The sequence below is a fragment of the Seriola lalandi genome, unplaced genomic scaffold (assembly GCF_002814215.2).
Source record: "Seriola lalandi dorsalis isolate HSWRI2012SDOR001 ecotype SW California unplaced genomic scaffold, Sedor1 jcf7180002054736, whole genome shotgun sequence".
NCBI classification, from domain to species: Eukaryota; Metazoa; Chordata; class Actinopteri; order Carangiformes; family Carangidae; genus Seriola; species Seriola lalandi.
Genome location: NW_019525289.1, coordinates 600,578 through 622,035, shown reverse-complemented (window position 1 = coordinate 622,035; position 21,458 = coordinate 600,578). Strand labels below are relative to the sequence as shown.

General features: G+C 41.3%; 1 protein-coding gene across 11 annotated transcripts in view; it reads right to left on the bottom strand.

Annotated features, from left to right (window-relative positions):
- pard3ab (par-3 family cell polarity regulator alpha, b) overlaps window positions 1–21,458 on the bottom strand; it is a 243,006-nt gene that overhangs the window by 93,175 nt on the left and 128,373 nt on the right. For 3 of the 11 annotated variants that reach the window (XM_023424526.2, XM_087178806.1, XM_087178812.1), the window contains exons 12-16: window positions 21,403–21,438; window positions 18,081–18,128; window positions 9,507–9,695; window positions 8,579–8,749; window positions 3,219–3,369 (exon numbers count right to left, since the gene is read on the bottom strand). In XM_023424526.2, the coding sequence (XP_023280294.1) occupies window positions 3,219–3,369; window positions 8,579–8,749; window positions 9,507–9,695; window positions 18,081–18,128; window positions 21,403–21,438 (595 nt within the window). The remainder of the gene's footprint in view (window positions 1–3,218; window positions 3,370–8,578; window positions 8,750–9,506; window positions 9,696–18,080; window positions 18,129–21,402; window positions 21,439–21,458) is intronic. The other 8 variants (XM_087178807.1, XM_087178810.1, XM_087178809.1 and 5 more) reach the window with 6 other exon arrangements.

The following is a 21,458-nucleotide window of genomic DNA, read 5'->3' as shown; positions in this document are numbered from 1 at the left end:
AAGAAAATCACGCAAACATGTCCATAATCATTTGCTAATGTAATGCTTTAGTGCTCATAAGCACCATTTTAGATGTTAAATTACCATTAAATACACTGGAAGAAGATAAACTGAACTGCAGGAACAAGCAGATATGGAGTGCATGTAACAGACACTTCCAGTTTATCGCTGGCAAATAATAATTCCCTTTCACTTCTTTCTTTCACATGAACAACTTGTAATATGTAGGTAGGCGTCTCATTTTTCAGCTGGTGAAGTCATTTAAGAATGAATCTTCGGCTGTTAATGTAAAAACACGTTTGAAAAGTGAACTTAAAGCAGCAAGCTGAGGACAGCTTCAGGCAGAGTCTACCAGCTTAAACCCCGGGGCCTGCTGGCCTTTATCCTCTGTGCTTAGCCCACACTGACAAATTAAACGACAGTTCAAATAAAGCCTTAATCCTTTGCCTACCTCTCCAATCTCACTTTGACACAAAACCACAGAGTGATGTTCTGGAAAAAAAAAACAGAAAAAAAACATACTGCTTTGATATCTCTAGGTCAACATGGAAAATGGACCAAGTTTTATAACCCAACTTGATTCTGAGTGATTCAGAGACCACACGGAGGAGAATGGTCCAAAATATTTGACATGACAAATTGGGGATGAAATTCTGCCTTTGGTGGTCAGGGAAAAAAAAAAAATACTCCACTGGGCAGATTAAGTGTTTAATAAGCAGGGAAATGTCTCATGTGTCTGTGATAGTTAGTAATTATATAGTGCGCGTCCCTCCACAGGCCAACCTCTGAGGGCTCTGGTGTCCCATCCTGTCGAGACAGGGGTGAAATATTGGGAGAAGCAGCTCAGTCTGGCCACTCTGACGTCTTAATTTCTCTGCTTAGCTCCGACAGTTTGAAGTGAAAACACAAGAAACACACATGCAACAGGATGAAAAAAAGCCGCAGGCACTGGTCTTTGATGAGTCAGGAGGCACACACTTTTTTTTTTTTGTTGATAATCCTCAGAAGACGAGGGATGGATGTCACTAAACACTACGTCAGCGCTGAGGTGAATTGACATCTTTAGTATAATCCTCCCTGTTCTTAATACGGTCGATGACTATATACTGCTCCGTGTTTTGAACAATATTTAATCTTATTTAAGAGAAGATTGAGGGCAGAGGTACACATACCAATAATAGCTTTGTATTTGATCTATTTACCTTTACATCATACCTTCACTTACTTCCTTTTCTCCTTTCCTCTTCTCCTCACCGACTTGCTAAACTACATTTTATGTACTCTTCTTCTTTAACACATTACCTAAATTCCCTCTTTTCAGATTTCTTGTAACCTGAGGCTGATTTTGACCTTTCTACTCACCTGTCTTCTTCTGCAAAAATGCCCAGAATGCTGAAGCAAGAGTTACTCTGGAACTATTCTGTCCACTGGCTTGAAGGATGAAAAAATAACCTCCAGTAGTGTTTACACTGATTTTAAGGTGTTATTTAGTAATACAGTCCTGAATTATGGAGCTGTCCCTCAGTTGCAGTATATATTTTAGGCCTCTTAAGCTCTTATGTGCCCTTTTCGAACCTCAAGACCTTTCATGTTTTTTTTTTGGTTTTTTTTTGGCTGTTTCTTGCTTTAAGGTTCTGGAAGAGTAAATGTGTCTGTGCTGTTTCTAAACTGAACACTCTTCTTCTTTCCTGCAAATCCATCTTCAGTTTTATTCTCCAGCTTTAAGGCACTAAATGTCTGCATATGTTGATGGTGGCACCATGTTTTATGTATTTACCGGCTTTATCCAGCACTTGGATCAACATTTGTAAAAGCAGTGGACCTGCAGAGATCAGCTTCCTTGGTCGCGTCATGTGACAATGATCTTCTTTGTCACCGTTGAGCAGACAACCGCTGTACCTCCTGTACATCTACCTTGTGCTTTCACCCCGACCCTGAACGCTCATTAGAAGCCGTTGTTTGTTAAGCATGGGTGAACGCAGCCGCCGTGGCGGCGTGCTGGAACTTCACCTATCAACACTTCCTCTGTCACTCAGACCTTTTTTTTTTTTTTGTTAACACTAACAACAGTGGCAATGTCAGGCAATTTGCATGAAAGGAAAACAGAGTTCACACTCTCACATTATGTTGCATTGATTAATGAGGTGGAGTTGGGAGCAGCTCATTTAAAAAACAGATTAAAAGTTGGAGAAGCAACTCTTCCTCTGCTTAATTAATTTACATTTAATGTATTTTGTGCCCCTCTATTTCTGGACTGACTTCCAAAAATTCAGCAGAAGAAGATTTCAAAGTATTTATGTTGGTATTTTGACAAATGCAAAGAGATGAAACAACTGCAGAGGACACGATGTACACCAACCCTTAATTTAACACAGGCACACTGAGCAGTTACACTATCTGGCATACAGAAGCCTTTCTTTGAGATTTGGTAACTTCACCACCCGTCCATCAATCATTCAAGCGCTACACACACATGCAATCCTGCACAGATGCGTACAAAGCTCTCTAACACACACAGATACAAATATGCTTGCTAATCTCGTGCACTCTGTCCCACACGCAATCGCTTCCAAACCGCCTCAGAGCTGGATTGAGCAATGACAGATAGGTCATCTAGAAACTCGAGACTCATAAATATGCAAACTAACACACACATGTACATCTACACTCTCAGAGAACACGTAAAACAAACACAGCCAGACAGAGAATCAATCACTCGCATGGGGGATCTGCGGAAACAAACTGTCTGAGGGGACATTTTTCCATCTCTGTCTTTCTCTCTCTCTCCCTGACATTTTCCAAGACATTAAAAGCCACTGAGCTCTTGACAGGAAGTGAGACCAGATGACACAGTTAGCCTATATTCTGTGCTGACAAAACCTGGAAGGGTAGATAATAGAATCTACCAGGAAAACACAGACTAGCAGAAGAGAAATGTTGTAAAAGTTCCACGTTTATTCTGAGACGTGTCCTATTTTTCTGTTTTCTGTGACATAGTACTATTCTTATAGTGTTTGTATAACTGATGGGAATCTTTACTGATATTCACCATCTAACACCCAGCACCAATCCCAGTCTTAGCATAGGAACATAGCATGGCATCGGACTGAGATAGACCTTAAAATAAACATCAACCTCAACCAGCGAGGAAACATCAAGTGGAGGAGCGCAACGGGCCAAAAAGGAATAAGTTACATCAAAAGACATGTCACTCTTACCTATTGTGCGTGGCATCATGCCTTGTCGTGGCATCAGGTTGTCATCAAGACCCTCCAGGCCACCATACAGGGAGTGGGAGATTCGGCGCTCGTGGTCGTCCAGAGGGGTGCTCATGGTCGGCTGGGGTCCCAGTGGGCTGCCCGGTGTCTCCTGATTGAAGAGGGTGGTGGAATTAGAATAATTATCATCAATTTACTCAATCTTTGCTCTTCTAAACTCAAGTAAATAAAAAAGCTTCCTCCTCTAGCTATGCACTGTGTGGTTTATTTTCTCTTATTATGCTCATAAACCTTTGTAGATTTTTTCATTTCAGAGTGTTCTGGGCTCTGTGTGGAGGCTTGTGGATGCAGCAGCCTTTAGCAACAGCTAACTTTTATCTGTTTTGACTAGTTGAACCATTTGGGAAGTGCTTCGAGAAGGCATGGGCATACATGTCCATGCAGAACAAATAATCCTTTGTGTTTGAGTAGGAAGCCATGAATCAATGCGCTAAACCTCTTCTCACAGTTAAAGCGCAGTGTAAAATAAAGAATATTCAAGACCTATGAAGAAACACGAGGGGAAAAAGAGCAAGAGTTCAGCTAACACTAAATAAAAGTCAGACAATGAAGGCGGGGGAGAACTAGCCACGCTAACATTTGCTAAACAATAATGGATGGATGAGGGCAACTATCCATGCTAATGCTAGCAGTGTGATAAATGAGGATGGATTTCCAATAGGCTGTTAAGCCACAGGCTGTTAGCGGGCTAGCATTCCCCTGCAGGGAGGACGTTAGCTCGCCTGCATCTTGACATTTCCCTGAGGACCTGTGATGACACTCTCTTGTTTGCTGGACAAATAGACTATTTGCTGGCCCTGTCACCCCTAAACACACATCTGCGGCCTGAGAAAGTGTGTGTGTGTCTGTGTGTGTGTGTGTGTGTGTGTGTGTGTGTGTGTGTGTGTGTGTGTGTGTGTGTGTCTTGGCCCTCATTGCTTGTCCATTGGATCGTTGACTGTATTGATTTGCTATGCTTTCTGCATTTATTGCTCAAGGTGGTGACAGCTTGTGCCATAAAGATAACCATCATCGCCGGCATCGCAAAAAACGAGCGATAACACTATCACACTCGGGTCAATGCTGGAGCCAAATGATCCCAATCAATGACTATAACTAGCCAGGCTGGGGATTCGATTTTGGCAGAAGGTCTTTGCCCAATGATCCTTTCAGCTCACTAAATGCTTGAGGTGCTGTAATAACCACTGCAGAATGGATCCTGACGCAAACAAACAAGTTCAGTTTGCAGGAGAATACATGTGAATGTGTGCACATGAGGATTTTGGCAAAAGTGTGAAGTGTAATGAAGTGGATTTCAGATTAGAAGGATGCTTGTTCAAATTTCCAGAGTCTCAACAACCACAAATGAGCTCCAGAACTTATCTTAGGTAAGTATCTCAGCAAAATGCATTTAAATATCAAAACGGTGCTGGTGGTGCATTTACACACAAGCAACACTGAAATGTTGCAGTAGGCTTAACTTTATATATTAAATGGCCTTGCTCCAAATAATATCAAGGACTTATTAACCCTATATGTGCCTTGGCATTCACTTATTAGTGGCTGGAGCTCTGCTGGTTATTCCTAGGTCTCGGCTAGTTACTAAGGGTGACCGGGCCTTTGTTAGAGCCCCCAAAGTGTGGAACAGCCCACCTGAGATCAGACAACAGTTTCTTTTAAAACTCTTCTTAAAACATTCTTTTGTCGGAAAGCTTTGACTGTTTAATATGTTGTTGTGTTTTATTTTACCACTATACAGATTATTTATATTTTTGTGTAACATGTGTTTTATGATGTATTTGTTTTTAATTGCAGTTTTTTAATTCCCCCTTCTTTTTTTTCCCCCTTTGTTAAGCACTTTGTAACTTTGTTAAGAAAATTGCTATACAAATAAAGTTTATCATTATTATTATTATTATGCTCAGTAATGTTTCAAGGAATTTGGTTATTGTATAGACATGATAAGAGTTTACATTCTCCAATTACAGACATATTACTTAAGTTTTTAAAATTTAGAATATAAATGTAGTCCATCATAAGAAAAACTTTTTCTTTTCTTTTCTTTTTTGCTGCTCCAGGACAAAAGAAATGACTTGAATCAAAGCGAACTAAACAAACAGAAGCTACACATGGAAGCAACAAATCTACTGCAAACTACAAACTAATTTCTACGGTCGCCATACGGCGCTGTGACTGTTGGCATGTGGCTCCTCTTGACATTAAATGAGAAAGTTAATGAATTGGCCGGCTGAGGGGCCCAGGGTGAAACGCCTCAGTAATAGTCGAGGGGATTCGCCATACTGTGGGCGCATCGACAAATCACACCGCAGCTCATTGCATATTCAGGCTGATAATTGAGCTCGGGGAAGGTCTCGATCCCATCAGGTGCCAACGGTGATGAGGAAGTCAGCTGCTCTGGGTTCACTGTGTTTCTATGGGGACGGAGGAAAGAACGGGAGCGCTTGGGCTTGTGATTTATGCAAAGGCAAACATTTGAGATTGATTTGAGATTGGCTGTCAAGGGATGGAGACATGGGGAGGAAAGTAAATACAGGATTATTTGATCCCATATGTCAGTAAATGTCAAAATGAGTCACAGCTTTCAGCCTATAGTAATTTGATTTTAACTAATATTTGATGGACAGCTGGTTATGAGGTATTAACAATCTATAGAGCCTCTGTAGGGATGCTCTAAATCAGCTCTGAGCCATCTCTTTGAGTTTGAGTGCATTAAATTGTTGTTTTCCTCCTCTCTGAGTGCTTGGACACTATTTCTTATAAATAGCCAGACACTTGGACAGCCTCAGGCCATGCCTCCAGCTCTGCATGTGAAGCAGAGATTGACGAGACTCCCAGTGCTCAAATTTTATTCATTCACCATGCTCTCTGTGAAGTCTCGCTGCCTTGACATGTCCACAATACACACAAATACACGCAGGGTATCTGTTTGCAAACCAACACACTGCAGGATCCTTGAAAATAAATGCATACATGCATAAGCCGGATGTACAAAAGCACAAACTACACGTTTATACACACAAAGACACGTGCATGTGCACGCACGCACGCGCACGCACACACGCACACACACACACACACACACACACACACACACACACACACACACACACACACACAAACATAAAACACAGCTCCAGGCTTAGCCTCTGCTTTCAATTACCAGACGGGCCGAGGGGAAATCAAAACTTTGACACACCAGGTTGGAAAAGGAGAGCAGGGAAAGCCAGGCAATGCCAGAGGCGTACACGTGCACGCAGATGTGCACAAATACATACACGCACACACACACACGCGCGCGCACAGCAGTGGCGCACACAGCCTCAGCCTTCAAGCAGGCGACAGGCCAAGGTGTACAGAGAATGTAAAAACATGACATTGAGGAGAGGGAAAAAAGTTGTGCAGCTCAGTTCACAGCCATGTTTTTTTTGTTTTTTTCCCCTCTTCTTCAACTGCCTCAAGGGAGGTGAGTGTGTGTGGGAGGGGTTGGTGAACTACAATGACCCGACTACTTACTTTTTATTTCATGAAACGAGTCATTTCTAATCATGAGGGTATTTCCCAGTGATTTGCTGTGGTTTGTGTTGTATATTTATCAGAGAAAGGCTCTTATTGAAGTAGTGCCTGACAACTCCATGTCCACACAAGTGTCTTTATTTAGGTCAGCAATGTCAGATGAGTTCAATTTATTTGCAGGAAAACACAAATGGAAACTTTAATTAAAGACACTTTGATCATAATAAGGTTGGAAAGATTTTGATCAAATGTATTAAATTATCTGTAATGGCAATACTAAAATAGACTGGGTAGGATGTGATGACCTGCCACACCATTTATGTCAAACTCTCAGACTTGCAGATTGAAACAGAACACTTCTTGACCAAACTTCAAACTGGCTCTGAAATTGCTCATTTTAAAATAACAAAAAGAGATTTTTATTTATTTATTTTAAGATTTTGATGTAATTAGTTATCAGCAATCAAAGGAAGGTGATATCCTGATTCAAATCCCTGATGAGCCAGAAAAAGAAAAAAAAAAGAAAACATTTTATTCAATAGCGAATGATGACATGTCCTCGTGTGGAGTGTTACCCACCCCCAAGATTGCTAGGGGGTCAACAGTTAACGCTACGGTACAGCAGCTGTTATGTGTAACTCTGAGGTGTGAATGTGTGAAACTCATGTGTGCTGCTGCTGCTGCACAAGGTTATATGAGCTCAGTCAGGGCAAATAAAAGAATGAATCATTATGTTTACATGTGCTGCAATAGTTCTGCATCGTATTTACACCAGTACTATATGATTTGTTTCAACATGGATTTTATTTTTCAGTGTGATGTTGATGTTTTACTTAATTGGTTCAGTTCTCAAGAACATTTTGACAAAGTTACACAATGGAGTCCATTAGGACAACCAGCAGATAGGCTGGGTAATAACCTTAATGGTCCGAATATTCTTCCATATTTGTTTTCATTTCTAAGTGGTTCACAGAATATGCTAAAGGAGTTTTTTTAAATCGAAAACAACTGGACTAGGTTATTTGTCTGGGAAGACGTTTCACCTCTCATCCAAGAGGCTTCATCAGTTCGTGTACGCATCTGACCAGGCTAGGACTGGTCCTGATTCGATTTAAGAAAACTCCTTTAGGATACTATGACCTGGACAAATGAGAATATACACAGGCTCATTCACAGAATATGGTTAAATCTGGGAGCTGCTTAAAACCTACTGTATGTGACCACTTGTGTTGTCTACCCTAATGGACTTCTTTGTAAAATGTGATCTCAGCAATGAATGCTTCGAGTAAAACCTTATCATAATAAAAAACCAGAGCTACAAAACTTTTTCAAGAATGGAAAGTGGTCTCAGACTTTTGGATGCATGTTTTTGTATTGTATTTCCTCAAATAGTAACTGGGGCCTTTGTTTACCTCAACTGCAGATGTTAACTGTTATTGGACGCAGGCCTTCATCTCTAGTTCCTTCTGTTTGAAGCCTTGTTTTGATCAAATCCAGTTTGCCCTGTTTAAGTTACTGCATTACGCTGATAATACAAACTCAACACTTCCTGTAACCGTTTCAAATTAAAAGTTTGGTTTCCGAGGACAGTGACATCACAGTATTGATTTGATCATACAAACTCAAACTGTAACATTACTATTGTAAGGTTATGAGAAAGGTCAACTGGCAATGTCTCTCTAATCAAATTAATACTGATATACTGCATTCACAGTTATTACATATTAACCGGACAACTATAAAAGAGATAGAGAGATAGAGATATTTTCCAATTCCATGTTCGTTACCTCGTTTCGTTTGGCCACTCGTCTGGCCACGATGAGCTGGATCATCCCACGTTTGTTGCCTTCCGTTGACATGGACTTGCGGAGCGTCTCCATGGCGTCTTGGTTGGTTTTGCCCAATAGCGACTCCCCGTTGACAGCGATCAACTGGTCGTTCACTCGAAGCCGTCCGTCCTGTTGGGAGGATAAGAAATGACACGTAAAAAAAAAATGCATCTTTTGGGGTTTAAACTCCTAAAAGCAAAGAAAAGAGTGAATACTGTATTATGTTATGTAAATGCAGTGTGATAAAAACAAAAATATCTCTTAACAACAAGCTTGATCTCATCTAATGGTCTAATAGTCTCACTCTCAGAGTATCCTGTTTGTAGCCATGATCTAATCTCTAACAGAGAAGTGTGCTTTGAAGTCCATTATCATGAGCTGTCAACACAAACTTGTTTGTATGAAAAACAATCAAGTTGAAAGACTATTGAGATTGACTGCAGCACTAAAAGACAGCAATGGAAAATAGGGCACATTGGGCTCATAGATTTTATCACAGCTTTTCTTCATAGCTGCTGAGTCACTTTCCCTGTTAGAAGTTCCACAGAAACACGACTTTCAGCTGGTGTTAAGCTGCTAGCTGAGGCCTGACATTTGTAAAATCATCTTTAAGGTTTAAAACTCTTCAAGCATCTGCCCAGACAGTCTAATGTAAAGTGTCAAAAGATAAAATACATAGAAATAATTTCAATATATTCTACACGGAAAGTGGCTGCGACTCCCCGAGGATCAGATACCCATAAATACAAACTTCCCTGTGATGTTGGTGGTCCAAATAAACAATATCCGGTTTATTTCTGCTGAAAGAAAATCTCTCTTAGAAGAACAGATGCCACATTTCTAAACCTTTTCTTTTATACTTCCACTACAGCTGAGGGTATCACACCTTGCATGCCGCCCCTCCATTGATGATGGATTTGACGAAGATGCCCAGGTCGGCGTGGTTCTCCTTGGAGCGGTTGCCTTTGACGCTGACACCCAAACCCGCTGAACCCGAGTCACTGAGGGGGATCTCAAAGGTCAGGAACTCCCGGGTCCCATCTGGAGTCAGGACCAGCTCATCCTCCTCTGTCTTCTTTGAGAGAGGCAAACAAAGGGAGACGTTTATGGCAAAACATATACTTTCCTAAAGATGACCCCCTTACCCAACCAGCAACAACAAAAGACCATAAAGCCATGGTTCACGTTAAATACAGTTAAACAGCTCATATAACTTAATGCATAATTAATGATACAAAAACATTCATGTCTTTATTCCAGCCTAAAGCAGTAACACGAAAAGCTCCTTCAGCCTTGCAAAGCTCTCACCATGCTGCTGTGGGTTAGCCAAAGGCCCAAAGTTAAAAGGACGTTCATTTGGCCACTTGAGGTTAATGAAAAGTGCGTGCACATAAATTGCAGCGGGGCAGATAGCGGGGAGGTAAATCAAGAGTACAAGCTCATTTGCTACATCAGATATATTAGTGTTAAACAGACCAGCGCTCCTAAGTGTTAAATCAGGTACTTAGTATAAGAAGGTGGAGAGTTATGTTGTATAATCAAGACACAATGCTCAGGTTCGTTAACACTAAAGCATGTGGTCCTTTAAAACCTTTAGGAAAGTGTCAGCATCAGGTTAGAGGGGGATTTTATCAGGTTCAGGATGTGAGGTGTTGTTGTTGTCTTTGGTTTTCTGTGCTGAAGAAACGGAGAACGGCTGAATCAGCACTGGCACACTGTCACAGTGAGACAGGATGATGAAGAATGAGACTATAAAGATCAAAAGTGATTCATTAATATGTGAAGCTCCTGATTTACATATGAAACAGATGTAGTCGGGTGTTGTTTGCTTCCGATGCACAGCCTGAAGCTAGTTTTTATCAAAACTTCTGAGTTCTTGCAGCTACACTGAAGTCCTGTTTCTCACATGGGATGAATTTCAAGTTCGGTAGCCAGCTCCACTTTTCAGAAATAATACAACAACATCCTGTTTCAGGTCCACCACATCAGCATGAATGCATTAATGGTGGAGTCATTTCTGCAGGGTTGCAATACAAATCTCCACTATGTGAAAATCACAACAAACTGATGAGCACAGTGCCAGCATTCCTGGCTATAAACACTTCTGTGTGTTTACCTGCAGCTGCTGGTAAAGAACAATACAAGCCTAAATTAAAAACCTGTTGCTTCAATCCACACTTGAACATCTGTCAGCACATTCCTGCTGCTGACATGATATTATTGAGTGTGTATCTGCAGTTAATGCTGCTCTTGTCTGGTGTTGAAAATAATTGTGTGTAGAGTGTAGAAAATGTATAAGACCTAAATTTAATTATTTCAAAGCCTTTGAAATGTCACATTCTTATTGCATATCCATAAAAATAATCTCAAACAGAAAAAGGGTTTTTTTAATCATCCAATGAGTTAATGCATCCTGCCTGATTTTGGACTATATATACAGTAATCCTTTATTCCTTCAATAAAACACATCCAAATCAGGCTAGAGCCGATATTTAATGATATTGAATATTGCGATATTTCCCATGATATGATATATTTTTCATAATGCCAATTTTTTTTTCTTGCACAGTCTGCCCTGCAGTCTGACCCTCATTGGACCTCGGCGTGTGACAAACAAAACTGCTGTTTCGAGCCAGCATCATTTAAAAAATATATAATTATAATATAATATTTAATAAAAATCTAGTCTAAATATGACCCAATGCTTATAGTCGGATTAAAAATGCCACAGACAACAAGCATCCTTGATTATTACATACTTGACCTAAACTCACAGTCATAGTTGTGATGTTAAGCCTAACCCCAAGTCATGAACTTATTACAGCTTTAAACAAAGTAAAATGTAATTCTAATCTTTACAGAGTTTTATTTAAAAAAGGTTTCAGGCAGAGGCTTTGCACTTTACCTAAAGAACAAATTCAACACACCATGCACCTGGCTTGTGATACCAAGTGCGTCAAACTGGCAGTAAACTTCCCAGCAACACTACATGAACACAGCAGCCTAATTGACATGTTGAGTGCACTCTCACTCTCTCACTCTCTCACTCTCTCTCTATTTCTCACAACAGGTGCTTCTCTCACTCTTTCTCTATATTCATTTTCCCTCTCTCTTCCAAGCTCAACAATAAAAAGCTATTCTCTCTTGCTTGTTATTTGACAGCTGTCCTCTGAATAGATGGGTGCGTGCACGCTCGCGCCTGGCAATTATTGTGCACGCCTAATGAATTCAATCATCGGGCTCGGTGTCAGCATGTCATTAGCTCCCTTTGTTTGCTGGGAGAGAGATGGGATTGCTCTGGGTGGAATGGGGAAGGGAGAAAGAGGGATGGAGGAGAGAGGCAAAGTGGAGGAGGAGGAGGGTAAAACAAGGCTGTACGGGGTAAGGGAGGGAACAGAAGGAGGGAAGGAAGGAGGAAGATAAAGGACAAGCAGGCATGATGAGCTCTGTCAGGGTGTGTGCATGTTTCAGAAAGACAAATAAATACTACCTGGAATAAATTTGTGACATAATTAAAAACAAAACAGGAAAAATTGGATATTAGGCACAACTTGTGCAAAGTGCTGAGGAATAATGACACATAAGACAATCAAATTCATTCTGTCTGAATTAAATTTAAGGCTAATCAAAAAGTGACCAACAATGACTCAATCCTCTTAAACTTAAAATGGAAAACAAGGAAACAGGAAATTACTTATGACAGCAAGAAAACACAGATGTGATGTAATTTCAAAGTTAGAAATATGACATTTAACTGATTTAAGATAGTTCAAGATCAATAATGCCCTTAATAGAGCAGACAAATCTTATTTAAATGAGTTTCATTTTCACAATACAGTACATCACAAAGTTTCTTGCAACATTGATGCTGTAAAATATCGTATCATAATTTCAATGTCTATAAATACGACAATCGCAAACACGGTTGTGGCTAAACATTGTTAATTCTGTGACTTGTTCAGAAAACAAAATAAAATAGTTTACACTCAGCCTAGGGTTGCCACCTTTTATATGAGGAAATAAAGGATTGGGTTTTACTTTACATTACATTATTCACAACACAGGATATAATCTACAAAAATATGGGACAAATTTGTGTCTCGTATTCATTCAATACAGGAGGCAGCATTTTATTTTCAAATACAGGACGATCCTGTATTATACGGGACGGGTGGCAACCCTAGCTCAGCCAAGCCAAGCTAGTCTAGTTAGCTAAGTCTGTTTGCATCTCAGAAAGACCAAGCCTAGCTCGTAGCATCACTTCATTTTCAGACAGGAAGTTTACTGTTGTCTCTGTAGTTTTTAAGCATCACAGACACTTTCCTGATAGTGAACAGTAGTATTCTAACTTCTAAGCACAGGTAAGCTAACTGTTATCCACACCTGTGAAGCAGCTGGTCTCGTCAGTCTGTGAAGCAAACGTACTGCTAGCTTAAGTGTGGAGCCAACAACTGTATCATTAGTGGTTGTCGGTACTTTTTATTCTTAGCTAAAGATCCACAAGAAAGAAGATCGACTCATTTTCATGTTTGAAAGGCTAGAAGGTCTTTTTGCCTTTGAAAAAGTCCAGCTAGAGCGAGTTACGTAGTCTCATCGTGTAATTTAGTAATTCGTTTTCTCAGTAGTTTTCAAGCATGACAGACAGCTGGCAGACATACACATCATGTCACTCAAACTACTATCATATTCAGTATTCAGAGCTGTGAAGTAGCTTCCTGCCAGTCTGTGAAGCTAACGTTAGCTCAAGCAGATAAAGTCATGATTTACCAGAAGGTTGTCATTATTTTTTTTAAAAAGAGACTTCAACAAGCATCTACATAATTTTATCCAATTTTTCCATGTATAAATGAGGTTGTACTACTATATTTTTTATTAAATATTCAAATTACCTGACAAAAATGGGTCAGAAAAATCTAAATACTTTTACATTTTGCTTATTTCAGAGATTTTAAAAGACTTGAAGGATGAGGGAGGATTTAAAAAAAAAAAAGAGGGAGGAAAAAAAAAACACAAAGTAAGCCGAGTTTGAGCGAAGGTGAGGGGAGGCAGAGGAGTGATGGGCTCGAGAGGAGGGACAGAGACAAATAGAGTGAGGGTGAAAAGGCGAGGAGCCGCAGAGAAAAGGCTAAAAAAGAATGAGAGAGTGCGAGCATGACAATGACAGAGTGAGCGAGCGTGCGGGTGTGAATGAAAGGCAGGCAGAGAGAGATGAATCCATGTGGAACACAAAAGGAGACAGACGCTGCCAACCTCTCTCACTGTACGTCTGTATCTCTCACTCTCCCTCTCTCCATCTTCTTCTTCTTCCTCCACCTCCCCACCTTTTTTCACCGGTCTTTTTATACTGCTCTCCACTTACTTACACTTTTATTTTTTTATTTATTTTTTAAAAAACATCTCCCTCTGCTCATTTTCTTTTTTTTTTTCTTTGCTGCCTCCCCTCAGTAACCCTCATTTTCCTTCTCTAGCTTTCCACAACCTCTCTGTCTCCTCTTTCATTTCTCTTTCTTCTTCCCTTTTGTTTCTAAGAGTATGCCTATTCTAAACCAGCTATATGTGAAGAGCAATAATGTTCTGTTTGTGCCACCTGAAAGCAGAGACTCTGAAAACAGCAAAGCAGATGAATCTCAAAACGCCGGCCTTATGTTTTACTGTGGACTGAGTAAACACTCTGTCACTTTCCCTTAGACTCTCCCTCTTTTATTTGTTTCCACTTTTTCATCTCATTTTCTTTCTACCCCAGAACATCTAAAGTACGTCTCGTGCTCTCCGAGCCTCCACTCTTCTTTGTATTCCAAAAAGTGAGTCCATCTTTAGCATTAAGAGAAATTAAACTCCACACCTTTTCCACTTTCTTCTTCTTCGTCTCCACACTCACATGCTCTGCTCTCCACTGCTAAAACAATTAGCGGGTTGACAGTGAGCTCAAAGTTGGCCAAACAAACCTGTTGATTGGATGGCATCTGGGAAAGTCGATTTGATTGAGGGGATTTCAAAAAATAAGTAAAAAAAAGGGGGGGGGAGTAGTTGAAAAAGGCAAAGAAAGAGATGGAGGGGGAGAGAGGTGTGAAGGAGGCAGTGAAGGGTGTAATTGGTGGAGGGAAGTCAGGCGTGGAGAGCATTGTTGGCTGCCTACTGTAGCACAATCTATCTCCTCTTATTCATACTCTCACTCTCTCTCTCCCTATTCCTCTCTTACTCGCTGTCACTACATTTACCCCTCCCATTTCTCACCCTCCTCCCTCTATACCTACCCGTGCCATCTGCACTAAATGGCCAAAAGTATGTGGACACACCTACCCACACCTGTGTACTTCTTGGTTTATGCGACAATAAAGATAAAATGTTCAAATTAGGGCAAATCTGGATTATCTCTCTTTCTCTCCTCTTCTTCATCTTTCCACCACACTCCACCTCATCGTTCCTGCTTTCCTCCTTTATTTCCTTCAACTGTTTTCCTCTATTCATGTCTATTTTTTATTTTTTCCCCCCTCTCTTACCCTCACCTATCCTCCCCTCCCTTCCTCTCGATCTTTCTGACACGTCTCGCTGTAGCTCCATGCTGATAGACCATGAATATCAAATACCTGTGCGATCGACGGAGCTGAGACTGGCACAGCATGAGGGAATAGAGGAAGGCAGGTGTGTGTGTGTGTGTGTGTGTGTGTGTGTGTGTGTCTGTGTGTGTACGGGAGTGACAGAGAAAGCAGGTCTATGTGTATCTATAGGTGGATATGTGTCAGTACAAACACACAAAGCAGCATGTGTGTTCTCTGCAAATGTCATCCTTACATACTGTGTATACACCTGCATACACCCCTTCATCCGCCAACACACACATGAGAATATAGCATGTAGAGGAAGAACTGACACATGATGATACACACACACACACACACACACACACACACACACACACAGTTGCACTTCTTACATGCTGTCCAAAACTAATCAGCTGCCCTCTTCTGGCTCTCTCTCCCGCTCCCTCTCGGACAGTCAAACACAATGTGGCTCGCTCTTTACAGCTCCACAAGCCACTGGAAACCATTTATAACCTCATCCAACCCCGAGCAATTACACCAGCAGCTGCTCCCAGTCACTCCGTTTGTGTGTGTGTTTGTTTTAGTTTGTGAGCATACTTATGTGTGAATGTAGTAGTGGTGCGTGTGCATCCGAGGCGTTGCGTGTGCTTCTGTGAAGATCGCCATATGGCTTGTTTGCGCTTTTGAGTTTGCGATGGATAAAAGCCTCGGTATAGCCTATGTAACCGTATACCGTGAGTATGTGTGTGGAGTATGCTGTACGGGTGGCTGTAATGTGTGCGTGTGTGTGCGTGTGTATGGGCCAGGTGGCAGCTTGAAACATCACTTTAATTAAGCCGGGGAGCCTGTTCTGTGGAAGAGCGGCCCTCTCTGATTGACTCGTATGTGTCACCAGCAGGCCGCTACACAACACAGAAACAGCAAAGAGCCTGCTGCCACAGAGCTGCAGCTATTAATCACTGCGCCTTCCCTACTGCACTAATAATGATGCAAAGTTATGTAACTTCAAAGATGACTCCCTGTTGTGTTAAAAACTCTATGCTCTAATGCACCCAAAGCATACATTACTTTAATTCTGCTATATTCCAGCAGCATTTTAATGACGGAACTGGTGAAGGTGGCAGATTCTAAGAACTACTTCAGTGTTGGATTGTTCAGTCATATTTTATTGCATTATAACAGGTTTCATATGTAAACATTAATCTGCAAAGAAACTAGTAATAGCAGCTGTTAGATGAATATTGTGGAGTAAAAAGTACAATACTGCCATCTGAAATGTGGTGTGTAGAAACGCATAAACACAAAAATACTAAATATTCCAGTGCAAGTAAATTATAACAACTCTTTCGTAGAGGACTGGAAAAGTGCCTCTGTCTGCTGAATTCAACTGCAGACGTGTAAAAAGGATACCTACACTCACACTCGTTACAGTTTAGATGAAGAGGCTGGTCGTTGATGCTGCGTCTGATGGGCTATCAGACAGCACTAATCACCAGCCACTTGTTTTTAACACAGCACGAGAATGGATATCATTATGGATCTTTTATTGAACTTGATTTATATACTCATGTTTTAATTATAACTCTAGTCAGTACTGCTTTTTTTTGCATTAAAATAACAGTAAACCATGTATAATGATTTAAAGGGCCAGATGATCCTGGGGTAGATTTTAAATCATTGTCCATTGAGTCGAAGCAATCAACAGATTTTCATTCCAACCAGATTAATTCACTAACTAGAGTTAGAATGATCTGAAGGCAGCTGCTGCCATGGATGTTCAGGATGAAAACAGTTAATATACATTTGTCTTAACCTTGACTACTGCCACCACATATGTTTAAATGAAATGCAGCATACAGAAAGATTTACTATGTGACAACTATGCAAATGCATTGATTTATTATTACCCTACATTATACTGCTTCATCAGTCATGGTGTGGTATGCAGTGGCAAAATGTGCAGTGTGCATACAAAGGCGAAGATGTGTAATGCACTGACAATATTGTGTTGCTGACCATGTTGTATGATCCTGGGCTGCAAATTTAAGTTGTACTGTATTAACTCAGTGGCTATGATGTCATGTATTGTCCAAACACGCCATGTACTGACCATACTTTCCTACAGAACGCCACCACACCTACAGGAAAGACCTATTTCAGACATACACCTTAAAATACTTTCATACAATACTGATCTAATATTTATGCTGCGTCATTCACAGTCAACACATGTTCTGCTATGCTCTAATGCTACATCATGGCATGAAGAAAACCCTCGTCACGGTGCGACGATGTGCGAACAGATTGCTGCCTCATAACAACTTTGTGTGCTGAGAGAAGGGGAAACATGCACATGTGATAGATAGCATCTTGGCACGGCGTTGCTGCAGCAATGCTGCTGCTGCCGCTGATGGCTTTTCAATATAGCATTGCAGTAATTTTCCATAAGCCTGTGTGACTAATGGCGTAAACAATGGAGCCGAATGTTCACGTTATGGGTCCATTATAGAACTATCAGGGCAGGCATGTAAAGACGGATGCCTTTGATCAGCGCTCTATTGTAGAAGCCAGGTGCGGGGAAGAGGATTTGCGTCTTTAAGTGTGTCTTAAGTGTGTGTGTGTGTGTGTGTGAGAGAAAAGAGAGGGGAGGAGAGGAAGAATGGAGTGAAATAAAGAGATGGAGTAGTAATAAAGACAGAAACAGGAGAAAAGAAAATTGAACAGGCGAGAGCAGTGAAGAAAGAGACAGAGAAAACCCACCAAAGTGTTTTGTTTTTACAGACCATTGGCAAAGCAATGAATTGCTTAAATGATTCCCAGTCTATTTGTGCAGCCACCCAAAGTATCTCATTTGCCTCTGATGCCTTTTTCCCTACACAGCATAATGACCCAAGCTGGTGACGACATGCAGCAGTTACCTCAATCAGCCAATGGGGTTTCCCGGCTATCACGGGCTGCCTTGGATGCTGAAGGGAGCAGTCAAGAGTCAACAAGTTAGACACAAGAGCCCCTTAGATAGAGACCACCTACTGACAAGAAGTCAATACAGGGATGTGATGAGGGACATCTGAGCCAAAAAAATAGAGTGAGGTGGCCAAATGTTCAAACATGAGGAGTCAAGGGGTGTAAAAGTCATGGCTGATGGGTTAAAGAAACACAAATGCACCTGAACATGAGCTGACTTTATAATGAATCAAGCAGAAATGAGCTTTGCTGCACCAAAAAAAAATTGGAGTGAGTGAAAGTATTAGCCACCCACATGCTTGAAAGCCGAACACAACAATCCAGAGTGTCACCCAACTAATGACAGCCTCTAGTGGGCTGCTGTAAAAACGTGGGTGATTTTTGGGTCATTGGAGCGATTTCAAGAAGTGAGTGCTTTTTCCACTTCAGTTGTTGCATTTTGTCTGCCGCGTAACCCTCGACACAGCTTTCTCTCTCTCTCTCTCTCAGGATGAGTCATGCCATGCCAACCTCAAAAACCCCCAGCTGGAGTGCCGGCAAAACCTGCGGACTAAAGCTGCATACATATATATATATATATATATATATATATATATATATATTTTTTTTTATAATTGCACTTCTATTTTGCATCTCTGCACAGTTGAGTTGAGAAGTTGTAAAATGATAATGGAAATAAAAATCAACAGATTTCCATTAAGCCATACGAAGCCCGAAGCATGTGACCTCAACTGAAACCTATTTTCTTCTTTCAACTCCCATCATTAACACCAGCTTCAACTACAGAGATACAATAGAGTCTAGAATCAATACGATAAGTGGCATGAACACAGTCTGTTTACAGTGTGTCATCTTGTTTTTACCCGTTTATCTTTGCATTCTGTTACCGTGCAAGTTGTCATGAATCAGCATGACTTCAACATTTCTCTCTGGCAGGAGATTCTACTTCACTGAATGTCTGACAACCTTAGAACAGATGAAATGGTTACTTGGTTAATCTGAAAGAAGTTTGATCAACAAATGAACATTAACTAATTTATCGAAATGTGAGGATGTATTTGAGTGATGTTATGTGAATAAAGCTGGGTTTTCTCCTCTGATATCATTCAGGCCTTCCTCTCAACATCCAATTCTCTCTTCATCTAATGGAAATCTATCTATTACGTGAAAACGGATGCTCCTCCATTAAAAGCCGCCGTGTTCTGCCCGACGCACACCCTGCATCTAAAGCTCTATGCCAACATGGTGCCTGTGTTGCTGGTGCTGCTGCTGCTGTTGTTATTGTTGTTGGCGGCGAGATGTTTAAAATGAGGCGCCTGACAACAGATAACATCTGAAAGGCATTGAATCCATTATGGTGGTTGATGTTCCGGGAAAGGGTGAGGAGAGGAGCGGCTCATCTCGAGGTTTGGAAGTTAGAAGGGCAGGAAAGGAGGGAGGTGAGAGGAGACAAAAAAAAAAAAAAAGGGGGGGAGACAGCTTGACCATGGTGCATTTCCTCAATCTAGCTATCTGGCTCACCGTCCCTGCGGTCGCATTGATTTTGAGGGAGGTGGACGTCCAAAATAGGAGAAAAGCACTTTCTTTTACTTCCCTGTGTCCTGAAAGGTGCACTAGGCAATAAATGATCAGTTCCCATGCAACTCTGTCAAAGCATGATGCAACCTAACACACGAGTGACTCTGAAACAGCAATTAGCTTGTTTTACATTTCCATTCTATGTCTGAGAAAATAAACAAATGCAGGTAAAACACATCACTAAAGCAATGAAGTCCTTTAAACCATTAAACACTCCGTTATCTCTCACTGCTACTGCACCTCAGAACGCCAAAGCACAACGCTGCCAAGGGTGGCTTACACTGAGCCAACTAATAATGTTAACATTCACCACAGTGCTGCTCGCTCTCACTGAAAAGGCAAAAGTTATTGAGAGAAAAACAAATCCCTGCTGTCTCTCTCTCTACTTATTTTTATGCTGATGGAATGATACGCGCCACCGTGTCTGAACCTGTGTGTGTGTGTGTGTGTGTGTGTGTGTGTGTGTGTCTGTGTGTATGCGTGTGAGATGTGCCAGCTGCAGTGACAATAACCATCAACGTACCGCCAGAACGTTCCTTCACGACGAGCATCATCCACACAGCTGGCAGGTACGACCGCCAATCAAATTAAATGGCCAATTACACTTCTAATGTGCCACGCAAAACGTAACCAATTACCTGCGCTGGGCCAGATGTGACCTGAAGGTGAAGCCAGATGTGAAGAGAACTCAAGTTTGGTGTGTGAATGGTGAGTTATGAAAATCTGAATATCTTTTATTCTTTTTTTTTTTTTTATAAATATCAGCAGTATAAGACAAGATGAGCTTTTAACAGCTGCTGTGGCGGCGGAACCTTCTCGGGGTCGTGTGCGAGACTGTGCTGTACCAGTGGGAGATCCTGCGCATCCTGCCGAGGGCTGACTCTTCACAGTGAAGGTACATTCTCACACTTAAACTACACCTGCTGCCACTGTAGGGAACCACTCCAAGATTAAGAAAGTTTATTTGCTGCATTCTGTGTATGGGTATTTATGGAAATGATATATGAGGCTATATATGTCAAGTGCCCTCCCCGTTACAGATGGCGTCGAAGCTGGCGAAGTCTCTGTGCACGTTTAGCACTGAGACACGCGCAGCCAGCTCTGTCTGCATTCCCCCCACCCCCACCCAATGAAGTGAAACAAACTAAACAGCCTGTTTGTTATTCACCTCACCTATCAGAGTGAGTCTGCAAGCAAGAAGGCCAGACTGACAACCTTATCCACAGCCGACAAATAAAGCTAACCCCCGTGTGTTTCCACCTTCGCTGACAAATACAGCTCTGAGGGGAGTGATGGAGCAAATTATTCTGCAGCACAAGTCTGAGCAGCCCATACTGATGAACCATGAAATTGTGATTTGTTAGAGCAACTCTGGATGGAGATTAAAATGAGTGTTTCTGGCTAACATTTATATGCACGACTGGTGACTTGCACTTTGATTAACCAGCTGGTTTACTGGTGGAATGTAGTCAATGCATGCATAAGCTATTGTTTTTTTGCTGTTTTTTTTTGTTGTTGTTGTTTTTTTTTATCCCAGCTGGGTGATAACAGTCTTTTTATTTTTTTTTAAAGAGCGATTAATAACATCCATGCAAAGGGGAGTTCAGGCTAAATGAAGGAGTAGGAGCTGTTAAGGAGGAGGAGCAAGGCTTTGGGAAGTGGGTTTAATTGCAGGCTTGTGTTGGGGTGGAGTCTTACCGAATCTCTGGGGCATTGCACCTGGGGCTCAGCGTTCTAGAGGATGGAGGGAGGGA